At 41.8% G+C, this 24917-nt stretch overlaps 1 protein-coding gene and 2 long non-coding RNA genes across 4 annotated transcripts in view; 1 reads left to right on the top strand and 2 right to left on the bottom strand.

Annotated features, from left to right (window-relative positions):
- The window catches only part of LOC115940026 (uncharacterized), a 25823-nt gene extending 24551 nt beyond the window's left edge, over window positions 1–1272 (bottom strand). For both annotated transcript variants that reach the window (XR_004074810.2, XR_014139348.1), the window contains exons 1-2: window positions 969–1272; window positions 536–634 (exon numbers count right to left, since the gene is read on the bottom strand). This is a non-coding gene — a long non-coding RNA (uncharacterized LOC115940026). The remainder of the gene's footprint in view (window positions 1–535; window positions 635–968) is intronic.
- Window positions 1273–1597: 325 nt separating this feature from the next.
- The window catches only part of COL1A2 (collagen type I alpha 2 chain), a 35033-nt gene continuing 11713 nt past the window's right edge, over window positions 1598–24917 (top strand). The window contains exons 1-32 of the mRNA XM_006730667.3: window positions 1598–1838; window positions 4329–4339; window positions 4945–4959; window positions 5603–5638; window positions 6773–6865; window positions 8145–8195; window positions 11191–11235; window positions 11322–11375; window positions 11468–11521; window positions 11836–11889; window positions 12301–12354; window positions 12844–12897; window positions 14456–14500; window positions 14793–14846; window positions 14945–14989; window positions 15349–15402; window positions 15863–15961; window positions 16084–16128; window positions 16236–16334; window positions 16761–16814; window positions 16975–17082; window positions 17446–17499; window positions 17601–17699; window positions 18638–18691; window positions 19137–19235; window positions 19643–19696; window positions 20175–20228; window positions 20379–20432; window positions 20721–20774; window positions 21780–21824; window positions 22999–23097; window positions 24286–24393. Coding sequence (XP_006730730.1) covers window positions 1769–1838; window positions 4329–4339; window positions 4945–4959; window positions 5603–5638; window positions 6773–6865; window positions 8145–8195; window positions 11191–11235; window positions 11322–11375; window positions 11468–11521; window positions 11836–11889; window positions 12301–12354; window positions 12844–12897; window positions 14456–14500; window positions 14793–14846; window positions 14945–14989; window positions 15349–15402; window positions 15863–15961; window positions 16084–16128; window positions 16236–16334; window positions 16761–16814; window positions 16975–17082; window positions 17446–17499; window positions 17601–17699; window positions 18638–18691; window positions 19137–19235; window positions 19643–19696; window positions 20175–20228; window positions 20379–20432; window positions 20721–20774; window positions 21780–21824; window positions 22999–23097; window positions 24286–24393 — 1968 coding nt within the window. The 5' untranslated portion in view covers window positions 1598–1768. The remainder of the gene's footprint in view (window positions 1839–4328; window positions 4340–4944; window positions 4960–5602; window positions 5639–6772; window positions 6866–8144; window positions 8196–11190; window positions 11236–11321; window positions 11376–11467; window positions 11522–11835; window positions 11890–12300; window positions 12355–12843; window positions 12898–14455; window positions 14501–14792; window positions 14847–14944; window positions 14990–15348; window positions 15403–15862; window positions 15962–16083; window positions 16129–16235; window positions 16335–16760; window positions 16815–16974; window positions 17083–17445; window positions 17500–17600; window positions 17700–18637; window positions 18692–19136; window positions 19236–19642; window positions 19697–20174; window positions 20229–20378; window positions 20433–20720; window positions 20775–21779; window positions 21825–22998; window positions 23098–24285; window positions 24394–24917) is intronic.
- On the bottom strand, window positions 11115–12837 carry LOC145716563 (uncharacterized). The gene is made up of 2 exons (XR_014139347.1): window positions 12710–12837; window positions 11115–12028 (listed from the first exon to the last, which is right to left on the bottom strand). It is a non-coding gene; the product is annotated as an uncharacterized LOC145716563 (long non-coding RNA).

Genomic DNA, 24917 nt, shown 5'->3' with positions numbered 1-24917 from the left:
CCAAAGCAAGGACCTGCAGCCCACTCACTTCTGTTTGGCACAGAGGGAATTGACCTAAAGATGCCCCTGTTGCGTTGACTTCTGGGAGCCCATGGCATTCTGAGTAGCACATGACTGCCTCACTGGGGGTGCAGAGCAGGCAGAAGTGCAGCCCCCCGCCTTATGGGCCTGGAATGACATCTCAAGAGTGTTGGAGAAGGGGCCATTCACTGAAGTTGACTGCACCCAGTATTTCACAATTCTGAGGAGCTCTCAATGAGGACTTCCACCCTCAAATCCTGAGCTCAGGGTCAAGGTCCCAACTCCTCCTCTCCCTGGTGGGAGCAGAGAACGGGATGGGGCTGAAAGGGGAGAAGGAAGTTGGGTGTTCAGGAGGGAGTTAATATCCACATTGATGAGGATGCTGCTTGGGATGCGACCAGAGAAGATTGCCCCATCTCAGAGTCGAACTGGAAGCCCCTCTAGATGGGCTCGGCATTTTCCCCAAGGTGTAGAGGGGAGCCATGAGGAAGCCAAGAACGTGCTTGGGCGTTACCTGTAAGAGTGGGGTCAGTGAATGCACAAGGAGGTCGAGGCATTGGGGGAATTCACTGGAGAGTTATCTGAATCCAGTCTCAACGTGGAGAAGAGGCATCTGTGGAGAAGAGGAGGTGGAGAGTGGAAACCTGAAGGGGAGAGAGGATGGATTCTCCACTGCAACCTCAGAAAGGAGAGACCCCAAGAGAGGCATCCAGGCGTCAATCTCAGTCTTTTCGCAGGGCCAGATAATCTCCAAAGCCTAAACCGAGAGTCAGCCTCAGTAGAGGTCGAAGGACTTCCCGAGTGGCTGGGTCCAGTCTAGAGTGCGCAAAGCATATCCTCCCCCGTGCTCAGGCCACGCTACCCCTCGCGTGTTTCCCCCCTCCTCCCCAACGGCAGGCGTCCTCGGACTCCAACCCAACCCTGCACAGACAGAACCCCCCTCTCACCCTCTCCCGGAGCCAGGGGAGAGCGTTACTGCTGAGAAAGTGGGGGCACACACGCCCCAAAGCTGGAACAAACTGGGCGCGGGCGGGGGAGGGGGCGGGGGGAGGGCGGCCTTCGGCTGCGCCACGCTGTCGAATCCCCACTCCCTCCTCCCTTGCTTCCTCCGCGCCCGGCGCGCGCCCTCCACCCTGCGGGTGGCCCGCAGGGCACAAGGTGAGACAGGGCTGGACAGCTCCTGCTTTGATCTCCGGGCTTCCGTCCCTTCTACAGCTGCCCGGCTGCCCAGAGATCTGCAAAGTGTGCCCACGTCGGTGTCTGCAGAGCGCTCCGACGTGTCCCAAAGTGTTTCCAAACTTGGAAAGGGCGGGGAAGGGCGGGGGGATGGGGAGGGCGGAGGTATGCAGACAGCGAGTCAGAGTTTCCCCTTGAAAGCCTCAAAAGTGTCCACGTCCTCAAAAAGAATGGAACCAATTTAAGAAGCCAGCCCCGTGGCCACGTCCCTCCCCCCTTCGCTCCCTCCTCTGCGCCCCCGCAGTCTCCTCCCAGCTGTGGCTGCCCGGGCCCCCAGCCCCAGCCTTGTGATTGGTGGAGGCGCTTTTGGAGGCACCCTCGGGCCAGGGAAACTTTGGCCGTATAAATAGAGCAGATCCGGGCTTTATTATTTTAGCACCAAGGCGGCAGGAGGTTTCAGCTAAGTTGGAGGTACTGGCCACGACTGCATGCCTGCGCCCGCCAGGTGATACCTCCGCCGTTGACCCAGGGGCTCTGCGACACAAGGAGTCTGCATGTCTAAGTGGTAGACATGCTCAGCTTTGTGGATACGCGGACTTTGTTGCTGCTTGCAGTAACGTCGTGCCTAGCAACATGCCAATGTAAGTGCCTTCGGCTTGTTTGGGGCAGAGGGGGAGAAAGGTTAGATGGGTGGGCACCCTGATCTGAAAAAAGAAAACCTAAAGTCAATTCTAGGTCCAGCTTGGAAGGAAGGCTTCCTGGCATGTGGAGAAACTCAGGCATGGATGAGAAACGTGGGAATTATTTTAGAAATGAAAACAGAAAAGGCTCAACCCTCGCCAAAAGTTAGGGAACTTTTCTCTCAACTCGAAGTGAGTCTGAATTTGATCTGGATCAGTGAGGCTCAAAGAGAGCAGAAAGTCTTTTTCCTAAGGGTGAGATATTGACAACTCTCAGGCCCCATGGCTGCACTGACGCCCACCCCGTAAAACTTGAGGCCTGCTTTAAAAAGCCCTTGAATTTAGTAATACAGAACTCACCCCCTAAGGGCTTTGCTCTTCTGGGCGGTTTAAGGCTTGCCTGGATGATGACGATAACTATGAGGCGCCCTCTGGAGGGAGGACAGTGGAAGCACAGGGGACCAGGCCTTAACGCTAATGGAATCCCCAGGAGAGACCCTACAGGTTTACACGGAGAGGGGACCTGCATTTCTGATTGAAGCCATCCCCCGTAGCTAGTCGGTGTATCCTGGGAACGAAAATGATGTTACTTGGAATGGATACAGTCTGAAGAGTAGAATTAGCTTTTCCATTTATTATCTGGTCATGGAAATGGTAACATTATTTAATTAAAACCTGTTCTGCCTTTCGTTGAGCCTGCAAGTTACCTCTTTATCATGTTCCCTGTGACAATCAGACATTCTGAACACAGCGAGTTGGAAAATATCAACATGGATCCGAAACTCAAGAGACCTGGGGTTCTCCAATGACTTGGCCACTAATTTACCATGTGATCTCGGGCAAGTCCCGCTGAGCCTTTTCTAAAACGCAGAATGCAGATTAGATGGACTCCGAGGCCACTTTCAGCCATAGGTTTCATGACCAGACTTCTATGTCAAGATAGAATGGAGAAAATCTGTCCGTTTTTGAAAATGGCTGCCTAATTACCAGACAAAGATACTGACTTGGTAGAGTCTGAGGGGTGTCTGGCCACACCCAACACTCTATAAAGAGTTTGCTCCACCCACATGCCACGGTGTCTACCATTGCATCATTGCCGATTCATTTGTGTGTGTGTGTTTTCTCCCTTTGTCCACTTTTAGTATACACACTGTGGATACTAAGGAGTAATTGTGTAGAACAAATTCACATTACCGATTTCCTTTTTATGAGATCTGAGGATGGGGGAAAGAGTTGGCTCCTTAAGGAAAGATGAAAACAGACCTAGGGAAGTCTGAAGGTACAAAAGGCAGTTCACCTTCTGACCAACAGCCAACTGCAGTCTGGAATAAAAGTTACCAAACACACATTTCTTCAAAATGGCTCAGTCTGAGTAATTAAAAGGCAAATTTCCAAAATCATAAGGAGTTCCGTTAATCAAGCCTGGGCATAATTATTCTTCCTACTGATGGACACAATGAAGTAAACATATCATTTTCCTAATTTAAAAGTAATTCTCATAAATTGCCCTTAAATATCAGTGCTGGATGTGGTCCACCCTCCTGAATTGTGACTATTGCAACAGATGTTCTTACTCCAAATGACACACTTCTTGGCCACCTAATTAAAGCAATTTTTAGGGGTGATTCATCTTGTTGCCAGCTTGGCCACCGTTATATCCTGTGTTAACCTATAATTTTTATACTGTAGGAGAGGAATTCAGTCTTTAAGGACTTAGAGCAATTATGGCAAAGGGGGGGGTTATTACTTGAGTGTGTTTTTCCCATTACTTCTCAAGATCTTTAATCCAGTTTTCCCATTTATACGGAGCAATTCCTTCTCAGGGACAAAAGTGATACATATTGGTAAAATACCTTACCTAATTTAAGTGAACCAGTTTAAAGCAAAATTTCAAATGTTCAAATGGCTCCATTCTCATAGTGACTGATTTGCAATTTAGACCTTTTGAAAAAGGACAGTAAGGTAACTCAATGAAGCACTAGGTAATTTTTATAAAAAACAAAGTATTTAGGTAACACAGTTCCCTAAATTTTCCCTTTTTTAGATTTTTAAATACCAAAAACTATCTAACCATAAATTATTTCTTCATCAGTGTACTGGTCTTACATTCAGCGATCCACCTATGCAGTTTACTGACTTAATTACTACACATTGGAAATATCCTTCAGACACATTAATACTTCACAGTATTTATAAAATAGTAAATAATTAACAATTTAATTCAAAATATATTTGCATATTAATATTGCAAAGAAATCACCCTGCTGATCCCTGCCATAATTTTGACCTGCATAATTTCCAATTCATTAGAATATTCTTAATAAAAAATATACTTGATCCTTTAATTAGGTAAGTCCATTTTATAGACTAACATATCTATTTGTTAATCACAGCTATCGATCAATAAAATGATACTAATGATTATTTCCCTCTTTTCCCTTTCCTCTACAGCTTTACAAGAGGTGAGCAAAATTATTTTTAGAAATTTTTTTTTTTTTTTTTTTAATACTGAGATGGCTTTGGCCACCCTAATGCCTTCTCTGGGGAAGGAACAGGAGGCTACACTGGTGTGGAACAACCTGGATTTCCAAGAAAATCATCAAGAGTTATGGTAGTCAGACTTCGCTGGCTGCCTAGAAAGTACCCACCCCAATTTCCAAAATGGGCGGTGCTATTGAATAAGACCACCCTTACAAGAATGCTCATAAGAAACAGAATAAATAATCCAGTGGAAGTTTGGGTTTTACGCATCCGCTGCTACAAAGCAGGAGACTTCACAGAGCTAGAGAATCTTGTTACTCCCTTGGAATCATTTGCAAGAGTATTAGGAACAATTTCTTAGCTCATGAATTGAGTTTGAGGCATAATTACAGATAAGTATGCATTTTGGTTCTGAACATATGTTATTTAATTTATTTGTAAAATTTAAAATCATACTTTGAAATATTGGAATAATGGTATGCACAATGTATATACTCTATAGATATATTTGTATACTACACAGAAATGGGAGCCATTTTTAAAAATATACAATTTTTCCTCATAATTATTTCTTATTCTTTTCTAGGCAACTGCAAGAAAGGTAAGAGTCCAATACTTTTCCATAATATCTGAAATGATCAGAAGTAACTTCTGATTTAACTAAATTTATAGTAAACTACAGAAGGAAAATATTTGGTCAAGATTTTGCTCACATGGAAATGCATTAGCTAAACCATAAAATAAAGTAGCTTTGATGTTTAAGATAACCAAGCTTTATTATCTTCCAGAATTATCTCTAATTACACTTATATTATACAAACTGGTGATTTACATACTAAAGAAAAAAAAGACTTGTTTTAATTCTGGAGATGGAATGAGTATTATGTTAATTATAGGTAGTAAATGAAAGTTTATTTTAAAGGGCTTTGTCTGTATAAATATACTGTTAGCGATGTAACAAAATGGCAATTTTATCCATAGAAATCGTATTTCTAAAAATAGTTATAATATTGGCCTAATGACTGGAGACTGCAGCCTCTAGTCTCCTGGTTTAAAAACATTACATGTAATTATAATAAAAACAATATACCTTTTTTCTATTGTATTATGCCATTTTTACAGCTACTTTCTAATAATACTGTGTTTAGATCAGTCTTATCAACTAATTATTGTCAAGAATGCTTGCTCATTCACTGGAAATTGCTTAGACATTTATTATTGTGCTGTTTGTATCTTCCTCGTAGGGCCCAGCTGGAGATAGAGGACCACGTGGAGAAAGGGTGTGTACTTTTTGAACTGTTGAAAAGCTTTGGACCATATTTGAATAACTACAGGTTAGACAGTTTACAAGAGTATTATGTATCCAGATACTTGCACCACCTTTTAAGCAGATAATGCCCTACAGAAGAGGTGAATGAGCATTATTATATATAATCACTATTTTTTTAGAACAAGATTATCTTTTTAGAAAGCAAAGCTATTATAAGCAGCCATATTCTTTGCATGGTCTGTCTTTCTTTGTTTTCAGTTGACCTGTCCAACTTATGCATAAGGGAAATATATCTACCTAACCACCACAGTCCTCTCTTCGCACAGGTTTTGTTTGCTTTTCAAGTAAGATCTCTTACGTAGCCTGGGAATAGTAGTGAAATAGCAGTCAACAACATGTTTCTGTCTAAATTCGTAAATGTGCAAACTGTTTACAATTTATCCATGGTATTCTTAGATCTCCCTGCTATGCTTATTTGGCATGTATAACTACATTATATGACACTTTTGCCAATATATAAATACCTATATATCTCATATCTATTGGGAAGTGCAGTCTAAAATGTATTCCACTCAAACAGTCTATTAGAGGTAGCATTATGTCAGTAAATTACGGTAACAACATAAATAGTGTTAATGTTAGGAAATCTGCAGATTTTCTACCTTGTGATAAAGTGACTTTATTAATTATCGTATCAATTAATCTACCATTCATACATAATGTACCAAAACAGTTGAATAAGTTCATCAGTCTGAAACTGACAATCAATATACAGAGTACATCACTTGTGCACTGTTTTCCATATGAAGTTTAAGGGTTATAAATGGTAGCTATAATTTCCATCTTTATTTGAATCCTGGAGCTCCATTATGAATTGATATTCAAAGGCTGAGAAATCCCTCTTCCAGAGGAACTAGTCTGTCTTTTGTCTTCTTTGTATTGTATCAGTCACTAAACCTCCTTCTAAGGTCATAAGTGAAGTTCAATTAGTGACAAATACGGTGTATTAAATTTCCTTACCACTTGCACATTGAAAGGTCTGAACAACGAATCTTACCACATGTATTCTTAGGTCTCCTTTTATATGTATAGGTTTCTATGGGGGTCTGTCTAACTGTGACCGAATTCACTTTTTATAAAACAGGGTCCACCAGGCCCACCAGGCAGAGATGGTGACGATGGTATCCCAGGCCCTCCTGGTCCACCTGGTCCTCCTGGCCCCCCTGGTCTTGGCGGGGTAAGGTGTCTTAAGTACTGCTCACTTTTAGCTCACTTCAGTGTCTTATACCTCTATTGAAATAAGGCTCATTGTGGGACTTATTTTTAGCAGTTAAGGGAGAGTCTGCTATTTGGATATTAGTACATTTTATTTCATTTCTTTGGTTTCTTCATTCAAGATTTTGCTCTGCCCGGTCTCTTTGTGGGCCCTTGTCAATTACAGGACTGGTCTTTGTGTTCACTGAAGGTAGCTGCAGCCCTCACGACTATTATTTAATTTGGGGATTTCATATCTTTCATCAGTAGGGCACAAATAAGAGGTGTTGCATTATTAAAGAGTTTGATTAGATTGAATTATAAGTGAAATCCCTGATCTTCAGCAATTTCACAAACATCCTACTCTTTTTATTCTCCTTGGCTTGAAGTCTGCTGAACCAACATTCAAAGTAGTTTTAGGTTTAATTTGCTTGAAACTAATTTGAGAAAAGTACATTTCCCTTTTTCATTAATATCTTCTTTTAGCTTTATGTCTTTAACAATGGTATGAGTGCCAAATGGCCTCGCTGCAGGAAGGAAAACATATTTGCTTAATTGGTTAGCACTATGAATCAGAAGCCTGATTCTAATACCCAACTGTATGCCAGTAAAATAAGACCTTTCTCCCCCAAAAGATCTTATTATGATTGCTTATCTACTGAGTGCATTAAAAACCACCTTCTTTAATAGATCTACTACTATAAGAGAGATCTTTAACAGTAAAGTTATTACTGTGAACTATTTTTTAAAAGTTTAATCTTCCAAGGGGCATTTTAATTTAATTTTCGTCTAAACTTGAAAACTCTTTATATCCTTCTTGAAACTCCAGCAAGAGAAAGGTCTCTGAGTCACTTTGGTGTAGTTGTGGAGGAACAGGGCAACAGGTAGGAATGCAAAGGTGACCTCTTGGTCTCTGCTCAATATATCAGGGGTCTCCAGTGACTTAAAGTTAGAAAGCGCCCCTTTCTCAGGGTAGAGGTAGAGGGTGGGGAGAAGGGAGAGGCGAATGGCAGGGCGGGAAAGGGCTTGAAAAAATAAGGTAGGGAGGCTTCCCACTTCACACCAGATGGGGACTCAATTTTAAACCTGTATTTTCTCCTGACTTTTTAGGAACTTAGCTCAATATGGAATTATAAACTAATAAACATATAAAAATATTGCTCCCTTTTAAACAACAACATAAAAATCTCTACAAGTAGGATGAGAAAGTGAACTACAGAGCTGGTAATTTTAATATATATAATGTGTTTTTGCCCCTCTAGAATTTTGCGGCTCAGTATGATCCTGGAAAAGGAGTTGGCCCTGGACCAATGGTATGTTTCTCTCTTTTTAATCTTAGCCAAAAAATTACTGAATAGAGAATTTGTTTTTATGTTAAAAATTTCACATCGTCATTTCCTTAACTACCTAGGTTAACACTCAATACTTAGATCAGATAAAAGCAGCAACTCCTTTTGTATTCGAATCTATAACAATCTAAGCCTAGATCTTGGGGGTTGAATCTTCTCTACAAACATGTTTCCAGTGTGTAAATAATCTCTGGACATAGTAACTATAACTTAGATAAATCAATATAATTCAAAAGAGTGATCACTCTGAATAATTTTTTTTTATATTCTTTAACATTGCTTAGAATTTTAAGCAACCCTTAGAGACACAGAGGTATAAAGTTATATAAACTTGCTGGAAAGGAGCAGCAAGTTCTAGTCCAGTCCATTTTTTTAAAAAGATTTTATTTATTTATTTGAGTGGGAGGGGAGGGAAGAGCAGAGGGAGAGGGACAAGCAGATTCTGCGCTGAGTGCGGAGCCCAATGCAGGGCTCAGTCCCAGGACCTTGAGATCAAGACCTGAGCCAAAACCAAGAGTCAGAGGCCTAACCGACTGAGCCACCCAGATGCCCCGGCCCATGTAGTCTACACTAGAGAATTTAAGCTTTTCCAGGGCCATGGAAGTGGTTAATGGCAAAACTAGGACTAGCCTCCAGGCAGGATGTCTCATAATCAGCGACATCATGTCTCACATATCTAGTACTTGAATAAAACATCAGTTTATTCAACAACTATTTATCAGGTGCCTTCAATGAGCCCCAGACTGTACTATGCACTAGGGATGTAGCCGTGAATATGACAGAATTTCACCCTCCCTCAAGGAGTTATAAGTACTGGAAATGTTTCTTTTAATACCTTTTGATTGATACCTTTTTAGTCTATTAATTATGAATCCATATAGAAGAGAATATGAGTATAATTTAGCATTCGTATCCCTCAGCACAAATAGTTAGCAACATATCCTATAATTTGAGTAACATCTAGAAAAGTTCCCTATATGATTATGATGATGATGGTCTGTCTTTAACAAGCGAGCCTTCCGACAAGGATCAATGAGATGTGTTAGAAAAAAAAATAATATGAGCATGCACAATATATACTAGTATGTATTAAATAAAGGGAAAAATTGCTGGAACTAAAAATATTAAGTTGATTAAACACTACAGTTTAATGTTAACATGGTCTCTAAAGTATAAATTTTACCTGGACAATGCATTCAGTGCTCTGTCTTCAAAAGAAGATGTTCAGCTGGACCTAATGGTCCGCAATAAGCTAATACACTATAAGGGCAAGATAATATTTTCTGTAAGTTAAAACTCTCACTTGAGAAGTAATGTGCCTTTAATTGATGGATTTCCAATTTCCTGGTTTTTCCTGGTAATTTAAAACATCCATATCTGAAATGAAGAAGTAGAGATTTTCTTTGGCTTTGTTTATATTGGATATTTGAAATTAGCCATTTCAGCTAATGCTGAACATTAGTCAGATTTAGAGCAGTACCCATGTCTCAAGAAGAAGCTAAAGGGGAAAAAAAAAGCAAAACACTAATAAAATAGCCTACATAAGCCCAGAAAATTAATATGGATTTCAGATTCCCCTGACTTTGGAACATTCTCTGGGGGGCATAAAAGGGAGTGTTTTACTTTTAAATATCAGTGTAATAGAATTTAAGCTTGCCCCATCCACACACAGTCATAGACATATGTAATCAACAGATATGTGGTTCACAAATAAGAAAGATAGGCAGCTTTAAATAAAGTATTAAAATAATTTTCCATGTTGGAAAATCAATAACTATAAAACCCCACAGGGTTCTTCTCTGAATTAATGAGTAATCATCGTCCGTCTCACAGCCTCAACAAAATAAACTACCTTTTATGTAAATGAAATTGTTGCAAATACGCGGAAAAATGAATAAATGTAATTAAAAATTCATGGTGTCAAAGAAAATTATTTTTAATGTATACCTAAAAGATTACTTTGATTGAAAAGCGACAGTTTCTTTTAATGTGGAAGCAATTTCTAAAACCAAACAAATAATTCTTATAATTAAGATGAGGTGCTTTTTAATAAAGTCCACATTATTTCACTCTAGGCATTAATACCGTGGGGCAGACTTGCCTGCGGAGTCCCATGGTTGGTGTGTCATGAACAAATTACTCTAGACTTGCCTATGCAATATTTTCAGCATGAAGGAGCTGGTCCCTACAGGAGAGCTTGCATGGGTATTGATTACTGCAAAGGGGAGTCGAGAATGTGGATTTAGCTCGCCATCTAGTAACAGTCTCACTCCACTGGCGTGCACAGGAGGAAGAACAAAAGGAAGAACCATCTGCTGTGGTTGTGGGCCACATTTTCAGTAATAATATTAGAACCCTCCAGGAAGATGTTTCAGTACTGTTTTATTTTTCCTTCACCCCTCACCACATCCGCTTTTGTCTGACATTTTCATCAGTCCCCAGCAGCCCTAAAAGGAGCTATAAGGCTATATAACAAACCTCCCTCTAATATCTTTTGATCCTTTTCAATTTATGCCCCTTGTGGCAATAAAAATATCAATTTCTTAGCTAAATATGACATGGGGAGATGACCTCTGATCGAGGGAATCCAAATGGAAAGGCTTTGTCCGCTGCCTAGAAGGTGGCTGTAGGTCCCGAACTGTGCAAAGACGGATCCGCTTCATTGCATTAAAACAATCTCGATCTGCCCAGGTGTCTGCAACTTTAAGGAACCTGTGGCCACCTATCCAGTTGGGCTCTGCTGATTTGGGTTAGGAGAAAAGGCGGAATCAAAGACCGAGAAATAGTGGAGGGAATGTCGGTCCTTAAGAGCCTCCTTGGCAGAAACAAGAACTGAAACAAAACCAGGATAATCCTGTCTGTCTATCACAAAATGCCTGTGGCACTACTATGCCAGTCGTCTCTAACTCAGACCGCCGCCACGGTAACTTCTCGGTACTAAGACTTGTCCTCTTTCCAGGGTTTGATGGGACCTCGAGGGCCACCTGGTGCGTCTGGAGCTCCTGTAAGTACCAGCAGCGTGTAATCTCTCTTAGGGAAAAAACCAGAATCAAAGAAAGGTGTGGAGTGTGACGTATTGTTTTCTTTTAGGGCCCTCAAGGTTTCCAAGGACCTGCTGGTGAGCCCGGTGAACCTGGTCAAACTGTGAGTACATTTTCGCCCGTTGTGATAGATTTTTTCTTCAAGATGTTTATTAATATAACCTTAACAAAATGACTGGTGTCCTGTTTTCTCAGGGTCCTGTGGGTTCTCGTGGTCCACCTGGGCCTCCTGGCAAGGCTGGGGAGGATGTGAGTATTTACTCATAAGCATTTCCAAAATGCCATTTAAACACTCCTGCCTCGACAAGAATTTCTGGATTCAAATGAAGTATTTGGCCAAAAGCTGAATATGCCCGACATAACTCTTCCCCATATGGAAGATGTTATTTTAATGAAATCTTAATTTGTGTGTATGTAAGGAAATTCGTTGTTAATTAAATATATATCTGGACCCACATTTTTATAGAATGCCTTTTTCCCCCATTTTAAAAACCAAGATGTTCCGACTTTCACCTGATGGCTTAGCAAGAAAAGGCTGACCCTACGATGCTTTCATGTTTTAGGGTCACCCTGGAAAACCTGGACGACCTGGTGAGAGAGGAGTTGTTGGACCACAGGTAAGCTTTTTATCCCCGTGTCTCCAGTCCGGATGCCAGTGGCGTCTTCCATGCAAGATGGTTGGTAAAGCTGGGATCAGTCTAAATGGCCACCTGGATGTTTGAACACTTGTACCACTCACTGAAGGCATCTGACGAACTGAGGAGTTAAGAATGCATACAGTTTTTGTTAATGCAAGGAATGTTTTAATGACAGCAAGCATACCGTAAGCTACATCATGTTTTGTACAGATACCCTAGTATTAGTTACTCAAATGAGAGCAAGTGAATTTGCTGCTCCGGGCTTAAAAATATCCTAGTTCTTTGGTTCCAAGCTTGAACTTCAATGAGAAGAAATAATTTGGAGGGAAGAAATCATTGTTTTCCAATTTAGAACGAAAACATTATTTGTCTTGTGTGTTTCTTTTTAAGGGTGCTCGTGGTTTCCCTGGGACTCCTGGACTTCCTGGCTTCAAGGGCATTAGGGTGAGCGCATTCTTTCCCCAGAGGAGAGTAAATGCTTTTAGGAAAAGCCCTGACTATATTTAAACTCCTGGGTGACACATACTTGCTACCAAATTCCTGGAATTCGCCAGAGTAAAGAGAGTTAGAGAAGAGTTCAGATGGCTGAAAAGTGGAGTGGGGTGTACTTTTCTCAGTATGTTCCTAGCTTCCAAGAAATGAGGATCCCTACGGAGAAAATTGTGTAAAAGGCGTATGACTTTAAGAGGTACTTAAACCCATCTGAAAATTGTAAAAATTATTTAAGAGGGCAAGGCTGTGAGAGAGCATCTCGTTCTATTTCCTTCCCTTTCAAGTGCAGGGAGGTTCAGTGACTTACCAGGGGCAATGGAGCGAGTTCGCCGGCCGCAGGACGGGCGTTGCACAGAAGCAGCCATCACCTGGGGTGGGGGTCAGGATTTGACCAAGCACTATAATGGAAGGACATTTTAATAATAAGGATTTGCGTTTCAGGGACACAATGGTCTGGATGGATTGAAGGGACAGCCCGGAGCTCCAGGTGTGAAGGTAAATACTACATCAGAAGCATTGTTTTTAAAACAGTTGACTGTAATTCCCCATGCCCATCAGAAAGGATATTTTTAGTGAAGACTGCTCATATTCCAAAGAGTATCTTATTTTCGGTATTTCAGAGCCCTCAATGGTGAGGATATGGGATTCTGTGACAAAAGGCCAGTTATTAATACTATTTATTTAATTCAATATCTATTAAACAGTTAAGATAAAAATAATGTCCACAGTTTCTGCCTTCATTTCCTATCCTCCTACAATTTCAGCCATCTCTGCAGCCAAAATAAAAGTAAATAAACATATAATCAGATATTAGAACGCTATGTTATTTTAAACTGTAAATTCTCCTTTGCCATGCACTAATTAGATAGGTACATTCATGTCACAATACACTTTTCAACCTCTTTCCTGTGATTTATCTGTGCACACTCAAAAAATTTTTAATTAGGTAATTAAAGTCTCAGAAGTGTGTTATCTCTTGGCTAGGCTCTTCTCTGACAGCGTTTTCAACTATAAAATGTTCTCTCTCCTATTAAGGAGATAATGTGATATTAAAGTGAATACCAACGTAATTACAAATTAATGAGTAACGAATACTAGCGGGACCAGAAATGAACATGAATATGGAGAATCTGTTCTAACTTTCCAGCTGCCACAGAAATGGATAAGGTCAAATTCATTCTCCCTAGAGCCTAATGTAATGGCTCAGACTACTAGTCCCAGCATCATAAAATGTTAGAGCCGAAAGGAGCGTTGGAGACCCCCCCTCATTTTGCCGATGAGGGAAACTGAGGCTCAGAGAGAATGAGTGACTTGCCCAGAGTCACACATCTAGTAGTTAGGAGGGCAGAGACTAGAATTTCTGACTCTCATAGAATGGACTTTGTGCCTATTCCCAAAGAATACACTTCACATAGAAGCCTAGAAATGGAGGGTTCCTAAAGGGTCTCGCAAATCTGTTTCTTCCAGATATTAATCAGATGACTTAGAAGCAAAGTTCCTTTACATGTGCCATTTTATTAAATTACTGCTCCCCCCCCCGTCACCACCATGGTTTTTACTCAAGATAAGAATATAGGTTGGAAATAAATAAGACAGCTCTGAAAAATACTACAAAGCTTTAAATTTCCATGCATGTTTTACAAAAATGAAAATACCAAGTGTTAAAAATAACTTTAAAGAGGGTAAATGTGGTTCTATTGAAAGCAGTTTATCCTCTGCTGTCTCTTTCTATGATATCATTCCTGATACATAAGCCTAGTCAAAATGATACCCAAAATCTAAGGGGAAAGTAGAGCTGGGATACATAAGCCTCAAATGACCACATCTCCCTAGTACTGTGACATTTGCTATTACCTATATTAAAAACTCGTATTTTAGAAATTTAAAAAATTTATGTGACTGGCATAATTGAGAAAGTCTATTTGTGTAAGAAATGTTACAAAATATATAAATGGTTCAAATTAAAATAATAGGGTAAAAATGACCCAATCAGGAAAAAAAAAATAATTGATACCTGTAACGAACAAAAACTCAATCCTTCTTTTCCACATAGGGTGAACCCGGTGCCCCTGGTGAAAATGGAACTCCAGGTCAAACAGTAAGTATCGATGACTTGATTGTAAATCTAAATGTGTACCCTCTGTGCAAGCTGGAACTTCTTTCATGTTTTTGCTAATTACCATTTCCCTCGGCATTGTACTCTTTGATATTTTTCTAATAACCTTCTGCATACTTAATTGAAATCCATTACCTTTTAGTTGGAATTAGAACAAGACCTATTTATTTCTAGTGGATTCTTGCGCATGTGGGAAATTGGACAAAGCAAATGATGTCTGTGACATTTTTAAAATTCGCATTCTGGATTTCACTGAAAATATTTCTGCTTCTAGGGAGCCCGTGGGCTTCCTGGTGAGAGAGGACGCGTCGGTGCCCCTGGTCCAGCTGTGAGTGCTTCCGTTTTTGTCCCTTATCCTTTTAAAAATTCTTCTAATAACGGCCACTTAACTTTCCTCTTGACTTTGTCTCCTTATTTTCTTCACAGGGTGCCCGTGGAAGTGATGGAAGTGTGGGTCCTGTGGGTCCTGCTGTAAGTTTTGACACCGAAGAATTTGGAAGGGGTTGAGAGTGTGGGGTGGGAACTATCTTCTTTATTAATTTATAAAAATAACACCATTTTAGACACCTTACCAAACGTTCTATGTGGTCTCTCGAAGGTTCTGTTTTTATAAGTACTACTATCCCTAGGGCTTTTCATTGCTACATAAAGTAAACTCTACCTCACCTTGGATTCCTTGGATGTATCCCCTTTGGTATTAATGGCAACAGACTAGCTGTCCATTTTCTCTTTGCCAATATTAAATAAGATCAAGCCACTTCAATTTTCTGGTCTTGTGGTGTTAATTTGCTGGGAGGAAGTCTCTTTACCACATTCTACTTTGATTTCAGGGTCCCATTGGGTCTGCTGGCCCTCCAGGCTTTCCAGGTGCTCCTGGCCCCAAGGTAAAAACACTGCCGACCACTGTCATTACCTTGATCAACTTCTCGTTGTGATGGGAAAGATAGGCCCTGAGTTTGCAGATAGATAATTACACAACAGGGAACTTAATGAGTCCCCCTTTCAAAATGGCTGTAGAATGACCCGTGTTCTCACTCCAAGCTTGAAATAGTGTCTCTGTACTTGAGCCCAAGAACATAGGTAGAGAAGCCAACAAGGAAATGTGTTTTATGGGACCCCTCTGGGCTATGCTCCCAAACTAGTGAGGACCGGCTATCACAGAGAGACAGAAGTAGGTGAAGGTGGTAGCCGAGAGGGAACTCAAATCCAAATCGGTGGTACCAAACCAGAGGAGGGAAATGATTGCAGTTCCCAAGAAAGATCATGGAACTTGCCGGCCTAAGAATGGAGATTCGCTCTTGCATTATTTGCAGACCGAGGCCTCAGTGTCGTTCCCTCTCTTAGGGTGAACTCGGACCTGTTGGCAACCCTGGTCCTGCTGGTCCCGCGGGTCCCCGCGGTGAAGTAGGTCTTCCGGGTGTCTCCGGCCCCGTTGGACCTCCTGTAAGTAGCCCCCATCATTAACCCCACGGGGTGGGAGCAGGCAAAGAGCGCGAAGCTGGGCTCAAAGAAGAACGGAAACACTCCCCGTAGCCGACCGCCTTCTCCCTTCTTTCTCCTCACAGGGTAACCCTGGAGCCAACGGCCTGGCTGGTGCTAAGGGTGCTGCTGTGAGTATCTGGCTTTCGGGAGCTGCTCCGCCCTCAGAGGCACTTGGATGGGCGCCGCCTCGCCGGCCAGGCCCCTCGTGACCCGCCACGCCGCCTTCTCTTCACAGGGCCTGCCCGGTGTGGCTGGGGCTCCCGGCCTCCCTGGACCCCGCGGAATTCCCGGCCCTGTTGGCGCTGCTGGTGCTACTGGGGCCAGAGGACTCGTCGTAAGTGGTCGCCACCGCAGCGCTCCTCCTCCTGAGAGGCCAGCTCAGCTGTCATTTTGTCACCGTCCAGACTTCCTCTTGTGGTCTTAGCAGTTTTATGTTTTCTTTCCTGAGCATTTTTAGTCTGTATTACTTCTGTGAGTGCGTGCGCATGTCCATTCTCTCTGTCCGTGTGTCCGTGTGTGTGTCTCTTTCACACACACGCCCCCTGCTCTCCTAGAACACTCCCCAAAGGTCAGTGAGGTACATTTCTAGATCACTCAAGGCCTTTCAACGCAGCCAGCCCCGTCAGCTGTTTGAACATGCACCTTCTTACAGAACTTGAACTTCTCTTTATCTGGATCCATAAATATTCCAAGATGTTTGTCTGTGAGAGCGTTAAGGCACACGTTTGTCCTTTGACCACCGGTTTGTATCGAACCCTAGGGTGAGCCTGGTCCAGCTGGTTCCAAAGGAGAGAGCGGCAACAAGGGTGAGCCCGTAAGTAGTTCGATGATCACAGTTTTATGGATTTATTCCTTATTTGATCCAAAAAGTCCTACTTTTACTTTGTAAAAAAGGGATTACTTTTTCTCTGGCTGGATAGGACATAAGAATGATTTTTCCCGTTCACTCCTCGTTTGCTTTTCTCACGAAACAGGGCTCTGCTGGGCCCCAAGGTCCTCCCGGTCCCAGTGGTGAAGAAGGAAAGAGAGGCCCCAACGGTGAAGCCGGATCCACTGGCCCCTCTGGACCTCCTGGGCTGAGAGTAGGTTCCAGATGCTCTTGATGCCCCGACACACCAGAGGGATCTGATGACACCCTTTCATTGGGAATTGGTCAGAATCACCGAGTGCGTTTTCTAGACAAAGGCAGCATCTGCTTTCCATCTGCTTTATTAAATCAGTGACTCTCAATGTGGTCTGGAAACGATGTTGACCTACTTTTGTAGACCTACCTCCTCCACACATTCCTTCGGGGTTTGGGTGAAGTTTTTTGGCTTGGTTTTTTGTTTGTATCTCTCCCTTCAGGGCATCAAGATTTCTGGCATGCAGCCATGTTTCAATAAACGCTGCCCTATTGCATTCAAGCGTTTTCCCCAGTCTTTCCTGTTTCGTGTAATCTCTTACAGGGAGGTCCTGGTTCTCGTGGTCTTCCTGGAGCTGACGGCAGAGCTGGTGTCATGGTACGTTGTCCATTACTCCCTCCCGGGCAGGGAATATGATGCTGCTTTTGGTGGGTTTGTCCTTCGCTTCAGCATCCTCCCCTCTCCCTTCTGTTGAATAGGGCCCTCCTGGCCCTCGTGGTGCGACCGGCCCTGCTGGTGTCCGAGGTCCCAACGGAGATTCTGGTCGCCCTGGAGAGCCTGGCCTCATGGGGCCCCGAGTAAGTTTCAGATTGAAGCGGAGCAAGTCACACCTGGCACTGTTTCCTTTTTGAAAGGGAGGATTCATCTTTGGACAATAAAAAAGAAAAAACAACCATCCAAAGTAAATCTGTTAGTAGATTTGCTGATGGTTGCCTTTTTAATTTAACTTTATCAAAGCCCAGAGGTATTTTTTACAGATTTGGTTAGGTCATAAATTTCCTATTTATTATTTGATCCAATGGCTGTGAGGTTTTTGGAAGAATAGATTTATTTTAATATATCCAAATTAGGTTGGTTCTCCTATCAGCATGAATCTTTTATCTCAATTTGTGAGTTTTATATAAGGTGTCCATGAAATGTATTAGGACTATACATTACCAGTGTATTAGACTCATAAGTGGAATCATTTTTCCAGCAATCACAAAGTGCTTTAATGTATTCAGCATCACACTAGCCATGGAGAAATGACCTTTAGATTCGTAGACACTCTAATCCATAGCAATAGAGTGATTTTTATTTTTTTTTGCCTCCATTATCTCTTATGGATGAATATCATCTGTAATTGTACCATAAACAAGTAATAAAGACACCAAATATAGCAATAAAAAATCCACTTTGGAAATTGCTTACTAAAAGTATTTGTTTTTCTATTATGAGGTAAATAGCATGATACATTTTGCCCATATAGTATATTGCTTCACAGTTTCTTGAGATATCCGTAAATGAATCAGTTGTGCTAAACTCCAATGAAAGGAAAGGCATAAAAAATAGAAGAAAGACTTCAGAGCTCTTTTCATACCTCCCAGCTAGTGGCTAATACCCCTAATGATTTACCCTAGGCAACAAACAAGAAGTGGGGGGCGGGGGGGAGTGCTTTTGTGAGATTTTAACAAATTGGAGCCTCGAGTATGTGCGTTAAAGTGCCGACATGAAAGCATCCTCATTTACTTTATAGGGTTTTCCTGGTGCCCCTGGAAATGTTGGCCCAGCTGGTAAAGAAGGTCCCATGGTAAGACTTGCTCATTTTCCATTATATTTTCAAGGACACTTATTGCACCCTTATCAAGTCTATTCTGTGGCTTATTTATACATGAACACACTGAAAATAAATATCAGCCACATACATCATCTGGGAACGCAAAGTAATAGATTGTAATTATGGAGTCCAGATGAACGCAGGACTGGAAGGAGGGAAGGAAAAAGAAAACCATGGCAGGGAAAATTGAAGAGGGTGACGAGGAGGGAATTGGGTACATACGAGATTGACTTGGTTGTGTGTGTACTGACATCCTATTTAGAAAAGGAAAATGGATTCATAATTTATTGACACTTTATCCCAGGAAGCTCTATGCGTTCAGAGAATGATTCTGTTTCATCCTGTGGCAGCATCACAGGCTTGAGGTCGGGAGACCCCGGTCGATGCTGAGTGAACTTTACATAAACTCTGGTTTCAGGGCCTCCCTGGTATTGACGGCAGGCCTGGTCCGATTGGCCCATCTGGAGCAAGAGGAGAGCCTGGCAACATCGGATTCCCTGGACCCAAAGGCCCCGCCGTAAGAACACCACCCCCTTTCCTCCCTCAGCCCTTCTGTGCCGCCTTTCACCCAAACTCGGTTTCTCTGCTATCCTCGGTCCACTCTACCTCAAGGGCCAGGTCGGGGAGGAGGGGGATCCCTTTCAACACAAGAACACTGCAAGCCCCTTAGCACATTAACAGTTGATCTCCAGAATACCACTGTACACCTGATGGAAATCCGTCTCCGGAGTCTGCGCCCCTGCAGACACAGGTGTGCCTTATTGTACTTGGAGGTGCAAGATGATGGGTCGTGCCTTAGCTAACGGAATTCAAAGACTAGGAACCTTAAAGAAAGGAAAAGCAAAGCAAGCAAGAATTGACATGTCAGAATTGTCATGCTTAATTTGACATGAAGTGTGTACTTTTTTTTAATGTTTATCATAGGGTGATCCTGGCAAAGCTGGTGAGAAAGGTCATGCTGGTCTTGCTGGTGCTCGGGTAGGTGCTGACTTCGAGTATCTGCCCACGTAGTGTTCACTTAGGAAACACCCATCCTTTGAGGCCATCTGATATAATTCTGTCATTTTCTTTTCAAAATGGCATCCCCAAAGATCCTTTTACTGTCACAAAATGTCTTTTTTTTCTTTTTCAACCACACTTATAAGGCACTGGATGGAGCTCTAACAAATCAGAATGTGTCTTAGGTCAAAATTATTTATGGCCGCATTTGATTTTTATTTAATTTATTCTAGGATTAAAAAGCTATGCATATGTTAGTAGCATTCTCTGGCCTTCATAAATTGCCCTCCATCCATGGACTTCCCACAAGCCATACCAAAAGTTGGTATTTGGGCAGGGGACCCACAATGAGTCATGCTAAGATGATACGCGTTGAGAAAGTAATGCATGAGGCTTCGAGTCTTCTTAAACTGTCTGACTCACAGGTAACGCTGAGCCTTTCTGTGACCTATTGTAGGGTGCTCCAGGTCCTGATGGAAACAATGGTGCTCAGGGGCCTCCAGGACCACAGGTGAGTATTTCTCCCATTCTTGTCCTTTGCTGCCCTGAATGAATCTAGTCCTGCCAAATGACCATCTTTTTTCCAGTCCAAACGTTATCTAGGTAGACAGCAATGGGGGCATACATCTCTACTTAACGCTATCTTTACTATTACTTTCAGGGTGTCCAAGGTGGAAAAGGTGAACAAGGTCCCGCTGGTCCTCCAGGCTTCCAGGTAAGTCAACTGAGACAGAATACTGCCTCTGGTCAGACTAGCCGGCTTATCAATCTCCATCGCACTACCCCCCCCCCCCCCCAGCACACAGAGCATGATTTCAGAACTGAAGTAAAGAAGGGCCCACTTTTTTCAAGGCAAACTTTTGTGTAACTCTTTAATAACACAGAATAGTTCGTGATCATGTCGATATCAGATAGTATCCAGAAAAAACTAATTATTAGCAAATCCTCTGAAGAGCCGTAAGATGGAAATTTGTGGGGGTTTTTTTTTTTTTTTTTCATCTAGGGTCTGCCTGGCCCCGCAGGTACAGCTGGTGAAGCTGGCAAACCAGGAGAAAGGGTGAGTAAAAACAAGGGATAGTAGGCTTAGGGAAACTTGGGACTCCACCCCCCACCCAATAGCGACCGCCTGACTGCAGTGCACTTATAATATGCAAAAAGAAACTTCGTATTTCATATGTTAATGATAGCGTTCTACTTAAGTTGGTACTTTGGAGAGAATAAACCCAGTTACTCTGTGCTCTCTCGTTGGAATAACAACTCCTTTGTTTTAAAGACTGAATGAAACACTGCATTATGAAAGGAAAATATATCAATGAACATTCCGTTTAATAGCCTTACTTTTTGTATGGTTCTTGGTAACGTTAACATGCAAATTATTTCCTTTCCCATGGTGAAAAAGTAAATGCACTGCTTTTCCATCAAACTAGACCCTGAAAAATTGCATTTAATGTTTTTCTTGGCATTCAGACATGACACTGCTAGCCACAGTCAGGGCAGGAGTTCTGAGTCATTTTCTCTGATAATTGTGATGAATGTGCCTCAATTCAGTTACATTCTGTGGCCTGGTCTCCTTTGTCAACAGTGGGGCACATTAAGGAGACAGCTGGTCAGTAATAAAGGAGATACACTTGGGTATACAATTAACTAGGTAATGTGCAGAATATGATCATTTCTATTAAGAAAGCAGTCTGTTATATAACTAAAAATAGGCAGTGTCTGATATTGTTCATCATTATTTATCATATTATCAAATGAGATAGTGTGTTTTGTCATTTTTTTTTAAAGTAATAAACTAAGTAATGGAAACTTAAATTTTCTGATATCAGGTTCTAGCATAGAAATATCTTTGATAGCAATGGAATTCTCACTTTTTTATCTGTCCGTATACAACTGCAAACTCTCTTGTTCCTCATAGCCCTGTACTTTTATGCGCTCAGGGAGCTAGAGGGTAGCTGGCTTTGCTCGGCTATTTCGAAACTTATCTAAATACCATAATCATAAGTGGATTTCGAGAACATATACAATCACTTCATGATTTATTTCTGTATCATGTTCTGCCTAGGGTCTCCCTGGTGAATTTGGTCTCCCTGGTCCTGCTGGTACAAGAGTAAGTGTTTTTTAATTTACTTTCATAAACTTTGGGCAATGTGTTTTTAAAACAAGTAGTGCTTTCTCTTAAAAGCTATTGATGACCTTGCAACAAGTTCCTGACACTCTTCTGTAGTCAAACATAATCTGTAGAGAACATTTGATTTCTAATTGAAAGTAGACTTTTTTTATTTAATTACTCATATTTCTTAGCCAAAACCCACGCAGTTACAAGAAACATAAATGACCTAATACATGTATTATATTCAGTAATTTATATAGACAAGTATGATGTATTTATGAAAGTGGCTCAACCTGACAAGGAAAAGTAATATCTTACTGAGATTTAAAATCAATTTTTGCAATGTGTGTTGATGTTCAGTCTAAAGCTGAAATCATGAATCTGCTTGTACAAAAAAAGATTTAGTTTGTCTGTGGTCATTAGAATAACTGGAATGATGAGTTTGCCCCTCAAGTATCCTGTTACATGGTTAGTTACCATATATCTAGGATGCCCAAACAAATTTAGTATCATAGAACCAGAATTATAACAAGGGCCTGTGAAAATGGTTACAGTGTGGACTACATACGTGTTAAATATTCTGGCCCATGGAATACCTTGTCATGGTGATACCGATATGCAATTGGGAGAAATTTAGATAGGTAGATAGATTGATATACACATGCAGACACACATACACATGTATATCCTGTTAAGTATTATAACTGTTCATCACTCTTGCCTAAGATTAGAAAAAGGGAGGGTAGCTATGAGAATATCTAATCCTATCTACACCTAGCATTGCTATTCTCCTAAAATGACACCATCTTTCGTATGAATACCACGCATAACTGGCATTTATTTTTACCTATGGATCTATTACAAAAAGAGCCAAAAAAAAAAAAAAAAGAATGAGTTCCAAGGTTGAATATTCTAGAAGAAAAACATTCTGGAGTTGTAGCCACAGAACATTAAAGCTGAATGAGACTTTGGAGATTATCTCATCCCATCCATTCATTTTGCTGGTAGAGAAATTAAGGAAAAATAGTTATAATTTGTTAATGGCAGAAACAGGATTCAAAAGCTTAAAAACTATGAACTCTGATGTGTAAAATGGTATCTCTGAAAGCTATGAAGAGTGCAACACTTTAATTTCTCTCTCTCCCCCCCCCTTTTTTTTTTTTTTTAACAGGGGGAGCGTGGGCCCCCTGGAGAAAGTGGTGCTGCTGGTCCTTCTGGTCCTATTGGGAGCCGAGGTCCTTCTGGACCCCCTGGGTCCGATGGAAACAAGGTAAAATTTTCTGTTCTCTCATGCTGCTTTGGCCCACTATAGAGTAACTAGGTCGTTTACAATAGGAAATGAATCGCTTTTCAGATTTTTTTATTTCCTACTCTGTGATGATTTCCATCACAGTAAATGACAATCTGATTCCAGTGGACTTGAATTATTCCAAAAGAAAGGAAGTCCCAGCGTTCTACAGACATAAATGAATTAGTATGGGTTTTTACTGTCGTGTCATCACACTGCTTATACTTTGGTTTTAATCTAGAAACACCACATACATTTGGACACTGTTTTTAAGAACAAAGTTTCACCTTCTCACCATCCTACTTCAGAGAGTAAAATTTCCAAAGATAGTCCAAATTTTAATAGTAAGAGAGGTGAAAACTAACTGGACAATACATTCATTCCCCAAAACACAAGCCTGACAATTTGAGTTTCAAAATAGAATCTGGTTTACATTTTAAAATAGGTGGAATGACACATTTCTGAAAAACAGATTACTTTAACCACAGTAAAGAGAAGGCATTTCCTATTACTCCTGATTTCTTACCTTGCAGGGAGGCGGGGGGGGAAATGCAAGGATTACCTGCAAAAAGCTATTTTGGTAGGTGGAAGGATATCAGAAAAAAATAAAAAGCTAAGACGGAGAGAGGAAACAAGAAAGAGAACACGGTCCAGAGGATGGTACTCTCAAAGAGTTTTCTCTTAGAAGTTAGTCAATAGGTCTGAAGGATGTGGAATTGTAGGGTTTTTATATAAAATGGAAGCTTATAGTCCCCACTCTTAAGGAGATTAAAATGTAAACATCTCCCCAGTTGACGAGGTTTCTCTCCACATTTCCTGTGTGGGCTAAGAGACTTATCCTTGAAAAAGGTTTGTGGGCAAACATTTTTCACTCTGCGCCTCCTATTGTCCGGGGCCTCTTCTTTGCCGTGCCTGCCTGCCTGAAGACCAGGAGCGGGTCAGAGAAAACTCGCCGCCACCCACTCCCACTCCTCTTCTCTTCAGCCACAGTGTCATTAATAACATCTCCCTCAGTTACAGTCTCCCTGCTTTTCAATAGCCCTCCTTTGTGTCTCTAAGCAGGCAAGAATGCGATCTATTAAATGTTTAAATTGGAATCCTTCAAGAGTTCGGTCCTCGTTTTCTTCTTTTGCCGCCGACATAATTGATTTCACGTGTGTTTGATTCCAGGGTGAACCTGGTGTGCTCGGTGCTCCGGGCACCGCGGGTCCATCGGGTCCCGGCGGCCTCCCAGGAGAGCGGGGTGCTGCTGGCACACCTGGAGGCAAGGGCGAGAAGGTACGCTCTCAGTGCTGGCCCTTAACACGTGCGCTTGAGGAGCTCTAGCGAAGCAGGCTGGGGTTTGGTGTCTGGTGGTCTGGTTTTTGGCGTTTTGTTTTTTTTGGGTTTTTTTTTTTTTTTTTTTGCAATTCTTGGTAGGTGGGCTGGTAGCATTTTGATATCTATCTCTACCCATTTCCCTCTGCCACCTAGCACCTACGCATTTCTAAACTCACTAATCTGGCCAAATTGCTTGCTACCATGGAATTTCACGCAAACAGATGGTGTTGAGTAATACATGAGGCTCATTTTAATGCCGCGAACAAGCCTGCCTCATCCGGCCCTAATTAACGGGAAGGAGCTACGCTGAACAGCTGTCCAACGTGCCGCGGCATCAGTTCCGCCGTAAGAGAGATCGGGCGCCGGAGCCCATTGTGATGTTGCCTTGTCACTCCGTCCCCAGGAATCTGTACCTTGCTTGGTTATGCTGCAGAAGACGGGCTGGAAATTAGAAAGGAATATTTAACAATAATCTGGAGAGG

The sequence above is a fragment of the Leptonychotes weddellii genome, chromosome 12 (assembly GCF_054177405.1).
Source record: "Leptonychotes weddellii isolate Sample4059 chromosome 12, ASM5417740v2, whole genome shotgun sequence".
Taxonomy (NCBI): Eukaryota; Metazoa; Chordata; class Mammalia; order Carnivora; family Phocidae; genus Leptonychotes; species Leptonychotes weddellii.
Note: the sequence above shows the minus strand (reverse complement) of the source record. Positions and strands in the feature narration are given on the sequence as shown.